The sequence below is a fragment of the Chiloscyllium punctatum genome, chromosome 38, assembly GCF_047496795.1.
Source record: "Chiloscyllium punctatum isolate Juve2018m chromosome 38, sChiPun1.3, whole genome shotgun sequence".
Taxonomy (NCBI): domain Eukaryota; kingdom Metazoa; phylum Chordata; class Chondrichthyes; order Orectolobiformes; family Hemiscylliidae; genus Chiloscyllium; species Chiloscyllium punctatum.
The window spans coordinates 45,141,786-45,155,281 of NC_092776.1; the positions used below are offsets into that span (position 1 = coordinate 45,141,786).

Below are 13,496 nucleotides of genomic sequence, written 5' to 3' on the forward strand. Positions count from 1 at the left end.
AAGTGCACAATTATTTTCTTTCTTTGTAAATTTCTCCCAATGTAAACAACATGGTCATGACTGATTGGGAAGGCTTTTCACTCAGTGTTTTAAAAGATATTGCCATGGCTAGAAAACACTTGAGTTAATTATTAAACCCTTTCGATCACACAGGAAACCTGTATGCCCCTCGTTCAAACACAAAACCAAATAAAAATAAATGTTTTTTTTAGATTAGATTCCCTACAGTGTGGAAGCAGGCCCTTCAGCCCATCAAGTCCACACCGACTCTCCAAAGAGTGACCCACCCAGATCCATTTCCCTCTGACTAATGCACCTAACACTATGGGCAATTTAGCATGGCCAATTCATCTGGCTTGCACATCTTTGGATTGTGGGAGGAAACCCACGCAGACACAGAACATATGCAAACTCCACATAGACATCCGCCCTAGGTGGAAATTGAACCCGGGTCCCTGACGCTGTGAGGCAGCAGTGCTAACCACTGAGCCACCGTGCTGCCCTAAATTTGTGTGATCTATATATTTTATATATATATATTATATATATATATATATATATATATATATAGAACAGAAGAATCTGAGATGGCAGGTGGCACTTCCAAGGGGCTACCCAATGCAATATGCACTACTGAATTGATTGCTCATAAATGCATATATATTTTTTTCAAGCTGCAAGTTATAAATGGGTGTCCCTTTAAGTGTTTTAAAAGAATGGTTTTACAACAGTCTTTTTTTAACTTCATTGACTTCTTCTGTCACAAAATAATAGAACTGATTCAGCAAGATGTTTATGTGAAAGTGTTGCTATTATATTTGAAAAAGGTTTTCTGCAGTAAATTTCAGTGATTATATGACTTCTCTTATCTTGATGCATGTCTTTTGATTACATTTCTGGCTGGAAGAAAAGGATTTCCACCTGGAAATGTTTTACTTCAAATATTAATCAAAATGTTTCCTTTTATTTTCAATACATTATACTGGTCGAAACTTATTGACCTTTAGTTATTTCCCAAATGGACAGACACTTCAGTTGCTGTGTAACAATTAAAATGGCAACCTTCCACGTTCTGTCTGTGACTTTAGTTTTCCTTCAGTGATTCAACAGGATTTCTTTATTAAACTTTAGAAAACTGAAGGTCACCCCTGTTTAGCAAGTAGTTTGGCAATAACAGCTTATAGATTGGTTGAAAGTTTAGCAATCTTGTAAGCATAGTTAAGCCGGTAGGCTTAGATAGCATCAAGTTCGCTAAAGTATCTCAAAATTGCTGTAACAAAATGTTGACTGCCTTTTGGAAAGTATTGCACAAATGCTTCACATGAGGAAAAAGTGGGACTCATTACACAGTAAGCAGCTTTGTGTATAATAATACTCTCCTAACGGTAGGTATCTATTATCCTGCATTGAATGTGATGGGAAATGCATGTGCTATCTTAAATCTGTCTGTTCTTGCTCAGCAGAAATTATTTCATCAATTTTTTTTGTTGCCCTTTTGCCCAAGTTTTCCTATCTACAAGTCTTCTGATGCCTGAAACTACTGTCACTGTGCTAGACGGGACCCTACACTGCGTCTAGTTTATTTTGGTGTCCCTTTGCTCTCACCCCAGGATCACAATAAGATTACCTTTGGCCTCACCTTGCATCCCACAAACAGCTACAAGAAGCTCTGCCATTTCCATTACCACTGTCATTATCAATATCTATCTCTCTCCTTTCAGTATTTAGGGCAGCATATGGCTCAGTGGTTAATCCTAGGCAAAAGTGAGGACTGCAGATGCTGGAACCCAGAGTTTAGATTAGTGTTGCTGGAAAAGCACAGCAGGTCAGGCAGCATCTGAGGAGCAGAAAATCAACGTTTCGGGCAAAAGCCCTTCATCAGCAGTATTAACCGCTCTCAGTGGTTAATACTGCTGCCTCACAGCACTGGGGACCCTGGGTTCGATTCTACCCTCTGGCAACTGTCTATGTGGAGTTTACATGTTCTCCCCGTGTCTGCATGAGTTTCCTCCAAGTACTTCAGTTTCTTCCCATAGTCCCAAAGATGTGCAGGCTAGGTGGATTAGCCAGGGGAAATGCAGGTTTACGGGGACTGGGGTAGTGGGGATATCGGTCTGGGTGGGATGCTCTTCAGAGGGTCAGTGTGAACTTAATGGGCCGAATTGCCTGCTGTAAGAAAGAGCCATTTCTGCTGCAACATGCTGGCTGAGTGCTCAATGACAACCTGACACTTGCCTCTCTTTCTCAAGATACTTTTCCTTTTTAGAGGAAGGAAAGATTTGTCTTTATATCATAATTTTCATGGCCACCAGTCGCTGAAATCTGTAGAATGCACTGTCTCCTCTTTTGCTGCCTCTCTTCCCAACTGTCCAGGCACTCGGTCACTTCCTTTGGGCTAAACATTGAATTACTTTTTGATTTTCTAGACGTTTTGCTGCTCACAATGGGGCTTCCTCTACGTAGGAGAGACCTCAGGCTGGAATGCGTTTTGGAGCGCTCTCTGTTCAGTCTGCAGACATGACCCCGAGCTCCTTGTGATCTGTTGTTTTAATTCTCTAGGCCAAAGTGTGGACTGCAGATGCTGGAAACCAGAGTCTAGATTAGAGTGGTGCTGGAAAAAGACAGCAGGTCAGGCAGCATCCGAGGAGCAGGAAAATCGACATTTTGGGCAAAAGCCCTTCATCAGGAATGGAGGCAGGGAGCCTCTGGGGTGGAGAGATAAATGGGAGGTGGGTGGGACTGGGGTGAAGGTAGTAAAGAGTATAATAGGTGAATGGGGATGAGGATGAAGGTGATAGGTCAGAGAGGAAGGTGGAGCGGATAGGTGGGAAGGAAGATGGGCAGGTAGGACAGGTCACGAGGATGGTGCTGAGCTGGAAGTTTGGAACTGGGGTAAGGTGAGGGGAGGGGAAATGAGGAAACTGGTGAAGTCCACGTTGATGCCCTGGGGTTGAAGTTTTCCGAGGGAGAAGATGAGGCGTTCTTCCTCCAGGCGTCGGGTGGTGAGGGAGTGGCAGTGGAGGAGGCCCAGGACCTGTATATCTTCGGCAAAGTGGGAGAGAGTGTTGAAATGTTGGGCCACAGGGTGGTGGGGTTGATTGATGCGGGTGTCCCGGAGATGTTCTGACCACTGTATCACCATCCTCCTGCATTGTTCCGATGAAGCTTATGATAAGCTCAAGGAGCGGCAACTCATCTTTCCAGCAATACTAACATTCCGTGAAAGGTTTTTAAAAAAGTTATTTGAAGCGTTAAGCACATTGCTCTTGGACTAGACACCAAGTACACCAATTTCAGAACATAACTCCAACTTCTGTTTTTCAGAGAGCAGCTCTTGGTAGTTGTTCTGCTGTTGCCATTAACGCTTTCTCCAGACACATCTCTGGCTTCTTGGTCCATTACTATCTCCTTTTGCCTTGCTCCATCAACTCTTTGATCACTTGATCTCCCTTACTGCAGCCAGGCACCAAGGTACAGGATGTAAAGGAGCTGTTGCAGGACATTCTGCAGGAGGGTGCTCAGCCTGACATCATGGTCCACATTGACACCAATGACTAAGGTAGGAATGAGGATGAACTCCAATGGGAGTAGACAGGAGGCTGAGAGCTGGAACCTTGAGAGCCACATTTTCAGGGTATTTGCAGCCCCTCGTATTCATGAGTACAGAAATACGAGGATTGAGTGATTGACCATGCAGCTGGAAAGCTGGTGTAGGATGGTGGGCATCAGATTTCTGGGACATCGGGACTGGTTCAGGGGAAGATGGGACGTGTACAAGTCAATGGTGCACACCTGAACAGGAGCTTTGCAGGAATATTTGCTAGCGAGGTTGGGGAGTGGTTTAAAGAAGATTCGCAGGGAAAAGGAAACTAGAGGGCAAATTTAGAGCAGGGAATGAGAGGCGGAACCTAATGAGTATAGGGTCAAAAATCTCAGAACATCAGGTATAGAGGAAGCAGGGGTTTAAAAATGCACAACATAAAGAATTGTCAGTACGAAAAGGTATAGTATGTACATGCAAGGAGTATAATGAAGAAAGCTAATGAGCTCAGGACATAACTAGACATGTAGCAACATGATAACATTACTAAATCAGAAAAATGGCTTAAAGGAGGCATAGAATGGCAGTTCACAATCCCATGAGTTAGAGTTTTCAGGCAGGATAGAGAGGGAATGAAGAAAGGTGAGTGTACAGCAGCTATATTCATAATCATCCTGTTCAGAGACATTGCACACCATCTGGTCCATAGATAGGGACGCTATCACTGTGCCCACAAGATCACCAGGGCTGGATGAATTGTATCTGAGACTGCTAAAGGAAACCAAGGAACAAACAATGAATACCCTGACGATCATTTTCCAATCCTGAAGAGGTACCAGAGCACCCAAATGTCTGTGAATATTGTGTCACTATTCAAAAAGGACCAGCCTCTGATAGGCCAGCAGCTTCTGGGTCCTAAAGCTGGCTATTGAGGCCTACTCCCACAGAGGGTCATCTTGGCACTGGGTGGGTTTATCGGGAGAGGGGGTATGGGGTCAGAGATAAGGACCAGGGTGTGGCTTTCAGAGACCACGTCCTTGTTCGCCATCTGTGCTTCTGATTGCCCCCATGTTCCTATTCCCAACACAACAGGCAGGTTCCCATTGCTTCTCAGTTGGGAAACTTGCCACCTTTTCTTGTTTGGCGGGAAGCTGGGGATGCTATTACTTGCTGGTAAATTGAGGAGATCTTCAATGGGCCATCTCTCCCCGTGTTTAATTGCTGAGGCCACATAAACGGAGCGAATTTCTCTCCAGGACCAACACACCTGATAATTTCCCCTTCTCACCACCTCTCTCACTATCTCCAGTGAGGGAAAAGTCATGACCATTAACTTTGTCTTTCTTTGCATTGATGCTGCCTGAACTGCTGAATGTTGCAAGCATTTTCTCTTCCTATTTCAGATTTCCAGCATCTGCAGTATTTTGTGTTCATGACATCTTTGATTTAGATTGTAATAGGAACATGGGAAATACAAACAGAAGTAGGCCATTTGGCCCTTTGAGCTTGCTGTGCTATTTAACTGGGTCAGGGCTGATCTTTAACTTCAATGCCATTTTACTGCACTATCTCCATATCTAAGGTATATTTAATACATTGAAATCCGTTTACTCTATCTTGAATATAGATCATTCAGGTAATAGGAAAGTAGGGTCATATTCTCTTCTTTGGGCTTTTAGTTGGGTATGGATCTGAGATAATTGGCCATGTGGAGCCCTTCGAACAAAAACACAACCAAGAGGGCATATCTCACCATCTAAGCTGCAGTGGTGTCCTAACTCTATTACATTTCTCAGGTCCCTGCCTCTGGTTGAGTGTAAATTTAAACTAAATGTACATATGTAATTGGCACTGTGTTGGTGGTCTGATCTCAGTGTTCTGGTTTTATTAACCTCAATTCAATCAGGGCAGCTTGCTTAAGTAATATAATCTAATTGCTCTGAACAATAGAGAAACATTGCTGAGTTTTACAAAATTGGCTTTTGGTTTTTCCATGAGTCATTGTTGGTCTCAGTTTTTGAATACTGTTAGCTCGGTGTGAGATGAAGATAATGGCAGCTTTTGTGGGAGTTAATAGCATTTTCTTCTCCAACGTGAGTGCAGTTCTGAATGAGAATGTACAGAGAGTATTTATTCGTTATTAGCCACCTACAATACCTCAGTCAGGTGGAATTGGGGCTTTTAACATTTGGAGCATTTTACTGCCTTTGTGGTGTTGGTTAACGGCACACTGCACCATTCACGTTAACCTATTTGTTTGCTTCATTTTAGAGATTTGTTATAGTGATGGAGATGTGAGTTGCAAATGTTGGGAAACGAGGTCAGCTTTCCAGTTCTGAAGAAGAGTTACTGGACCTGAAATGTTAACTCTGCTTTCCTTCCACAGAAGCTGCTGAGTTTCTCCAGCAATTTCAGTTTTTGTTTCTGATTTCCAGCATCCCCAATTCTTTGGTTTTTTTTTCAGTTTTTGGGACAAGTATTGGTTTTGGATGTAGCACTGGTTAGGTGCAGAGTCAATTCCTTTTAGCTCTGTCATAATTCCAAGCGATAAAGAGTCTCCTTACTCCCATACAGTTACTTCCTGCACTAGTTTTCTCAAGGGCCTGCAAGCTGGGCTGTTTGTGAGATGAGATCTCATGAATTCACTCCACTTTGAGTTGTGCGCATCCTTAATTCTGCACACCTTTATTCCATCATTCCATGCTGGATTCAGACAGTTCCCAGGAGTGATAAAGTAGAATTCTACCCAGTTCAGCCACCCATCTTGATGCAGTGTGCTAACCTACGTTACCACATCGCTACTCCAGATGGAATGTTCCAATGATTAACACAGAAGAAAGAGGGATGTGCAACATGTGGATTGTGTGTGTTTGTGTGTGTGTGTGTGTGTGTGTATGTATGTATGTGCTTGTCTGTGTGTGTCTGTATGTGCGTTTGTGTGTGTCTGTCTGTGTTGCAAATGCATTCTTGTTTGACAATATTGTGGAAATGTCCCTATCTTTAAGCCCAGGTTTAAGTCCTACCTGCTTCAGAGGTTTATAACAACATCCCTGAACAGTTGATTTAGAAAATATGTACTAGCTCAGTCAGTTGAATGGCTGGTTTGCAATGCATAGTGATGCTAACAGCGCAGGTTCAATTCCTGCATCAGCTGAGGTCACCGTGAAGGACTCCCCCTCTCCCCTTGACTGAGGCATGCTGACCCTTGGGTTAAACTGCCACCTCTCTCTCTTAAATGGGAGAGCTGCCGTATGGTCTTCTGGGATTATGGTGATTTGACTTCGTACACCATGTATGATAGTATGCTTTCATAACTGGTCAAACTAGTCCATTCTGATTGTGATCTTAAAGATTTTACTGTGTATTGTTGTACAACATTTGGAACAGATGTCAAACACTTGTGTAGTCAATTTCCCAAAAGTCCAATTTGGAAGTGCTTAAAAAAATCTCTTCATCACTTTTGTTTCACAATGCGTCAGATCTGTTGTGAGCATGTTATTTTTCAAGGAGGTGCTTTCAGATTTCCAGAACAAAAGTGATAATGAAATAAAATAAGTTTAACAATAAGACGTTTTTTGTTCAGAAATTTCCACTCAACGTTTATGTCTAATTTGTACATTTTAGGTCAGGTGCACACTTTTAGCAAGAACTGTGTAACCTTAGTAACATTCCTTATCTGCTAGTTAGATTTCTAACTTAAATGGGTGCAAATAACTTTCTTTATCCAAATGAGTTGTTTGGCAGTTTTTAAAAAGAAATATATGTTGTATAAACAAATTGCTAAGTTTTTCTTTGCTTTTACCCTTTGGATATAATACCAAAACTGTTACCACACAGAGCTGCACGGAGAACTAATAGGACAAGGATTTAGGTTATTCAACCTTGATCCAATTAGTTAGGAATGTCATAATCCCAAGAGTCTGGGTCATTTTGCACGGGAGAGGGAGAGTAACCCTTCAACACTTTGTGGGAACTGATTAGTGCAGATCTACTGTGGCAATTCCTCTGCACTTGAGTGAGAGTCTCTGAGCATTCTGTGTCTAAGATTGCAAGACTCCTATGCTTGAGATAGAGATGCTCTGAGGCAATCGCAACAAAGAGAATGTTGAAGAGACAATATGTTATTGCTGACGTAATTGTCAAGGAGAATAACAAAAACAAATAATGATATAGTTTTCTTGAGGGTCAATAAGCTGGATCTCAGTCGTGTACATTATTTCACAACACTTTGACATTTTAGTTTTTTCTATCTATATGAAATAGAGTCTGTTTGACAGTATCTACTGTTTTATTTAAGAATCAATTTTTCCATTAGCATTCTACAATGACCTGTCAATATTATTTTTGCAGGTTCATAATGCACTGAGAGAGGCAGGGGCAGCAGAGTCACTCAATTACCTCCTGCATCCATCAAGAAAGATCTTGGCTTCAGCAGTTGTCTACAGAAGCTGTGGAGGTGGGACCTGCATGAAACTGTGTGTCCATGACACTGTACCTGAGCTCCGTGCTACCCTACACAGGACAGCAGTTTCTGACCACGTGGCTGGGGCTCTGCTAGAAGCAACTATAGCCACCGGGGCAAGGAGTGCACTTCCAAGTCCATTAGGGGCACCTGGTGGAAGAGCGATGCTTAAAGGTAAGTGCGATTTTTTAAAAAAATGGGCTTTTTCTACAATGCTGAGTGTGAACATAAAGGGGATATCGGTTATACTGACAATGTTTTTACATTTGATTTTGTTGCATTGTGTTGTTGTACAATAATAGGAATTGCTGAATTTTAGCACAGGAATTTAAATGAACTCTTCCTCGTCATGCATTTAAATCCTGCATTGTGCCTTTTCTGCTAGAATCCGTGATTCCCCACGCCCCTTGTGCTTTTTTAAAATTTACTATTTAGATTTCTTGCCTGTACTCAGTGGGTTGCTGCTGAAAGCATCCAACTAGTAGGTTTCTCAAACTGGCTGCAAGTGTTTCTGGTGTACATTAGGAATCCTGCTAAAGGTGCAGTGCTAAACAGAACTAAAGAACCTTCAATTATCTATTAATGAAGTGACAGATGAAATCCATTCCGTTCCATTGCGGGTTCGTTTAAGAATTTTGTTTTAGTATGTGTGAATGGTGATACTTTCATCTTCTGAAAATCTTGAGATCAAAACATTAAAGGCTTCTTAAGGATGTTGAAAGGTTTGAGTATTAGTTTATCTCTAAGTGGTGGGAGATTGATCAGTGGATGAGTGCATTATTTCTATCTGTGTGCTACCCAAGGATGATTAAATGAGGCTGATCTGGCTATTTGCATGTGGGACTACAACAAGATATGAACTGGGTGGATGTTATTCTCTATCCCTTATAGGGAGTTTAGACTGAACTATTCCACATCTCCCAGTTGTTCGTCTGACCTTCCTTGGTATTATGTGTAAAATTCCAACTGAAGCATGAGCTGGTGTTAATAACTCTTTAAACTGGCATCTTCCTATCTGGGCTGCACTGTGCAACAGACCAAGAGGGTACAAGCAAGATTTAATAAAACAGTTGGCAGTGAATACATTCACTTGTTGTGTCTATGTACATGTTCCACCTTAAAGGTTGTTTTTTTCAAGGTGAAATCAAAATTATTTTAGCCACCTATCTTGAAGGAAACATTCCTGATGTCTTTAAATCAACCCTTTCTTCCGGTTTCCCCATTTTGTCTTCCATTATTGATGTCAAAATTCTGCAACCTCACTAATGAGCTAGAAGTGATTACCTCCTGATACAATACATTTAGCACACTCTGAAGTCTATAGGTTGATACTGTGCCATGAGATGGTAAGAAATAGAGAAGTTGCCATCTGGTGTGGGGTTATTTATTAAGAAGAGAGTTGCAATTCCATGACTCAGGTACTGTTGACTGGATGGATGGAGACTGTGTTTCAGCTTGTGGTTTTTCCTAGTCCTGAAGAAGGTTTATATCCAAAACATTGACTTCTTTGTCTCCTGATGCTGCTTGGCTTGCTGTGTTCTTCCAGCCTCTTGTTTGTCTACTGTGGTTATACTGGCTATCAAGTGTGTTATTTTGCTCTTTTCCCAATTTGGGACATACAGCTATTATAGAATGAAACAAGACTGGAGTTTCTGCCTATTGTGTCCTGTACTCTTATTGCCAGTTTGGAGCATTCATATGCCAGTTCATGAAGGTGATGAAGGTTTTGCATTTTCAAAGATTGGGTTCTGTAAGACCAGTACAATTGAGGAAAAGTGGCAGCATGAAATTGCAGCGTTCCCTGATAAGCATCTCTTTGGCCTTGCTTGTCCATTTAACGCTGTGGTAAAATACTCCATCAGTACTGCACTGCCAGGCCGAGGTAAGCTCGCCCCACATGGTCTGGGAAACTCATGTGAAATGCTGACAGCATGGTTAGGGATGGTGTCGAGGAGATTTCAAGGGAATGGGTGGCAGTTTCTTCTGCTCTTGTTTTCTCCTCGGGGCTTTCATCACTGATAAGTGCTAGGAGGAATTCATCACTTTTTACAAAAAAGAGTTTTGGAAAAATTTCAGTCTTTGTATCAAGGGCACATTCTAAATTTTCCAGAGCACCTGCGTAACAGACACTTTGATAAAGTCATGAATGGGGAAATCTGCAGTTTTCATATGGGCTGAATCATTATAATGTCTTGGGAGGGCATATATAATATTGAAGGATTAGTCCCTTAGTTCCAAGCATGCTGCCGGGTCATGGGTCAGGCAAGTAGGCTGTAGCTTGAACTTGCAGGCAACTTACCAGCGTGACCCTATGCTAGAAATATAGGACTACACCCTCAGTGTCTGCTTCCAGAGTGACTGTATCCCCTGAATAACATTGTGGCATGAGAAGTGGCTGAAAGTTGCTGATACCTGAATAGCTCCTTTAATTGCTTGAGATTAATTTAGTTAAATCTGCATCCTCTGTACCTTCCCTGATTCCTTTCACAGACATTTTGGAAATCAGAGGTAGGTAAGGACTCCATGTCACTCCTTAGTACATATAGAAATGCAAAATTGTTCACTTTTTTGACCATTAAAGGCAATGGCATATAAATTTCACATCCCACTCAAATAAATTAAAATATTTTATTGATCTTGGATTGGATTAAAAATCTTATTCTCCTTTTAAGGTTCTTGTTTTTAAAAGTCTATAGTTTAAGGCCTCATGTGACAAGCCCTGTGCTTACCATATTTGGCTGCATGAATATAATTTTAGGCATCAGAGAATCTGTGCTGATCGGCTGTTACTCCTTCATGCCAAAACAGTTCAGACAGAAATTGATCATTTTCCTTTCCACACCTAAACTTTGTGTTGTTGTTCTGCCTAGCAGTAACCCTTGCTGCGTTGCAACCTGTTTTAAAGTTCATTTAAAATTGGGCAAAATAAAATTTGTTTTGAGATTGTGAGGTGGTAACAGTGCGTGCCAGCACTGGCACTGTGGGACCAGCTGTGTGCTGTCATAGCATGCTGTTCTGTGACATTCCTGAAATCAACTATATATGAATAATACAATGTTTACATATTAAAGATCCCAGCCGCTAAACCGAACCTACAGTCGCCCCCAAGAAATCCTGTTTATGATTGTATATGTTTTTCATTTTGTTGAGAATACACCCTAACCCTTGGTTCCTGACCTACTGTTTCAACCCAAATACAGGAGTGTTATTGCCTATTGAGTGGCACCCTTTCTCTATGCAAATTCTTCTAATGGGGGCCTTCTGGTTGTTTTGTTGCCGGTGGAGCTCATTGATTAATGCTTGTGCCTATTCATTATCAACTGTGCACCAAGGGTGATCGATTGCTTCTGCAATCTGCTTCAGATCACTTTATCAGACTTTATATGGAGCTGCTTATTAGTGACCATGAAACACTCTGCTGCCTCGACATTTTTATGGCCATTTATTATATTTGAAATGTGCTTCAAAGGCAAAAAATTCTGGTGTAGATTTATGTGAAAATAAAACCTAAATTGACTCACAGGCAAGCCCAAATAAGCCCAGTCATGTTGTTTTACTGAAAGAATAACCTTAAAAGAAAAATATTCTAATGTTAATTAAACCATTGTAAGTGCATAATTATGTGCATAAATATTCTCTGGTAGTAAAGTCAAGATCCATCTCATCACTGCAGCACATTTGTGTACCTGAAGTGGCACGTGTTTTAATTAACATGGAGTTCTGTTTATAAAATGACGGAAAATTAGCTATAATTTTAGCATGATTTTTCTGATGGCAACTTTGGAAGTTTTTACTGGTCAAAGTTCAGAGGACACCATGCATGGGTTTGCAGATTTATTTAGGAGGTTGACATGACAACAGTGGAAAGTGATGTTGAATGGAGCATGGTGTGTCCATTAGCTTCATCCTCTGGCTAATACACTGCAAGGACAGATAAATGAATGTGAGCAATTTCTCAGTGTTAAAGACTGGAGAAAGTGCCTTCTGTAGTAAGGTTACGCTGATACCTATTTGGATTAAGAATAAAGTAATGAATGAATGGCTGCACCACAGACAAAGGGCCATTATCTTCACCCTGGCTCTCTGCAAAAATAAATTTGATAGTTCCATTCCTCTGCCTTTTTCTTGTAACCCTGCATTTTTTTCCTGTTTAGATAATTATCCAATTCTCTTGTGAAAGTCCGGGTTGAATCTGCTCCCACCAGACCCTCAGGCAGTGGATTTGAGATGCTAAACACCCACGATGTGAAAATGATTTTCCTCAAAGGCCTTTTGGTCCTTTTGACTTGGACTTTAAAGTGGTATCCTGTGGTTCTTGACCCAACTGCCAACAGAAACAGTTCCTGTTTGTCGCCTCTGTCCGGCTGCCTCAAGAATTTGATCACCTCTATTAAATCTCCTATCAAGCTCTCAAGACAACACAGCACTTTCTTTGATCTCTCCATTCGGCTGAAGTTCCCTCATCACTGCAGCCTGTCTTGGAAATCTTTTCTTCATCTTCTGTAATGTCTCTACATATTTGCCAAATTATAGACCACAAAATTGAATGTGATACTCCAGTTTAGACCAACCCCATGTTGTATAAAGGTTCACCATGACTCCCTCCCTTTTGTACTCTGTTTATAAAGCCCAGCCTGCCCTACACCTTAGTAACAGTTTTTCTCAACCGTTCCTATCGACGTCGGTGATTTGCTCATGGCCTCTGTTTCTGCCCTCCTTCAGAATTAAAGCTCCTGCTTTATATTGTGCTTTTCCTCATTCTTCCCACCAAAATGTGTCACTTTCCATATCTGTGTCCTGGATTTCATCTGCCACATCCCTGTCCATTCCACCAGTCTGGGTATATCCTCTTGATATTTATTACTATTCATTTCACAACTCACAATACTTAAAATATTTTGTATTTTGAAATCATGGTCTTCAGTAAAAATCCCAAAAACAATACTTGTTCTAATACTGACCCCAAGGGAACCTCGCTATGTGTCTTTCTGCAGTCATGAAGTAACTCTTTGCTGTTGCTTTCTGTTCCCTGTCACTCAGCCAGTGTAGTATCCATGCAGCCACTGTCCCTCTTAATCCAGAAGTGAGAGCTCTCCTATTGGAGAATAGCCACTATGAAGCTCTGACAGAACTATAACAACTGTGTCCTGTCCTAACAGAGAGGCTCAAACTTGGGGAGAGCCACGCCAAATCCCAATTCCCTTCACAGTACTCACTTAAGATTTATGACAATTTTTGAGCCTCCAGACGTGGTCAAATTGGGAAAACACCTAGGAAGCAATGCCACAAGCTTCAACTGTGTTGATGTGGGCAGTTTATCATAACGCTTTGGTACAATACCTCAACACATGCTCCTCAATGACTGCCTCTGTTACTTCATCCAAAAACTCAATCAAGTTAAATTAATATCAGTTTCTATTCACAAACCCATGCTCGCTTTCAGTCATTAATCCACATTTGTCCTAGTGACTTGTAATTTTGTCCTGGCTACCA

General features: G+C 41.4%; 1 protein-coding gene across 2 annotated transcripts in view; it reads left to right on the forward strand.

Moving 5' to 3' along the window:
- Nucleotides 1-13,496, forward strand: part of plce1 (phospholipase C, epsilon 1) — a 366,594-nt gene that overhangs the window by 197,515 nt on the left and 155,583 nt on the right. For both annotated transcript variants that reach the window (XM_072557765.1, XM_072557766.1), the window contains exon 3: nt 7,892-8,177. In XM_072557765.1, coding sequence (XP_072413866.1) covers nt 7,892-8,177 — 286 coding nt within the window. The remainder of the gene's footprint in view (nt 1-7,891; nt 8,178-13,496) is intronic.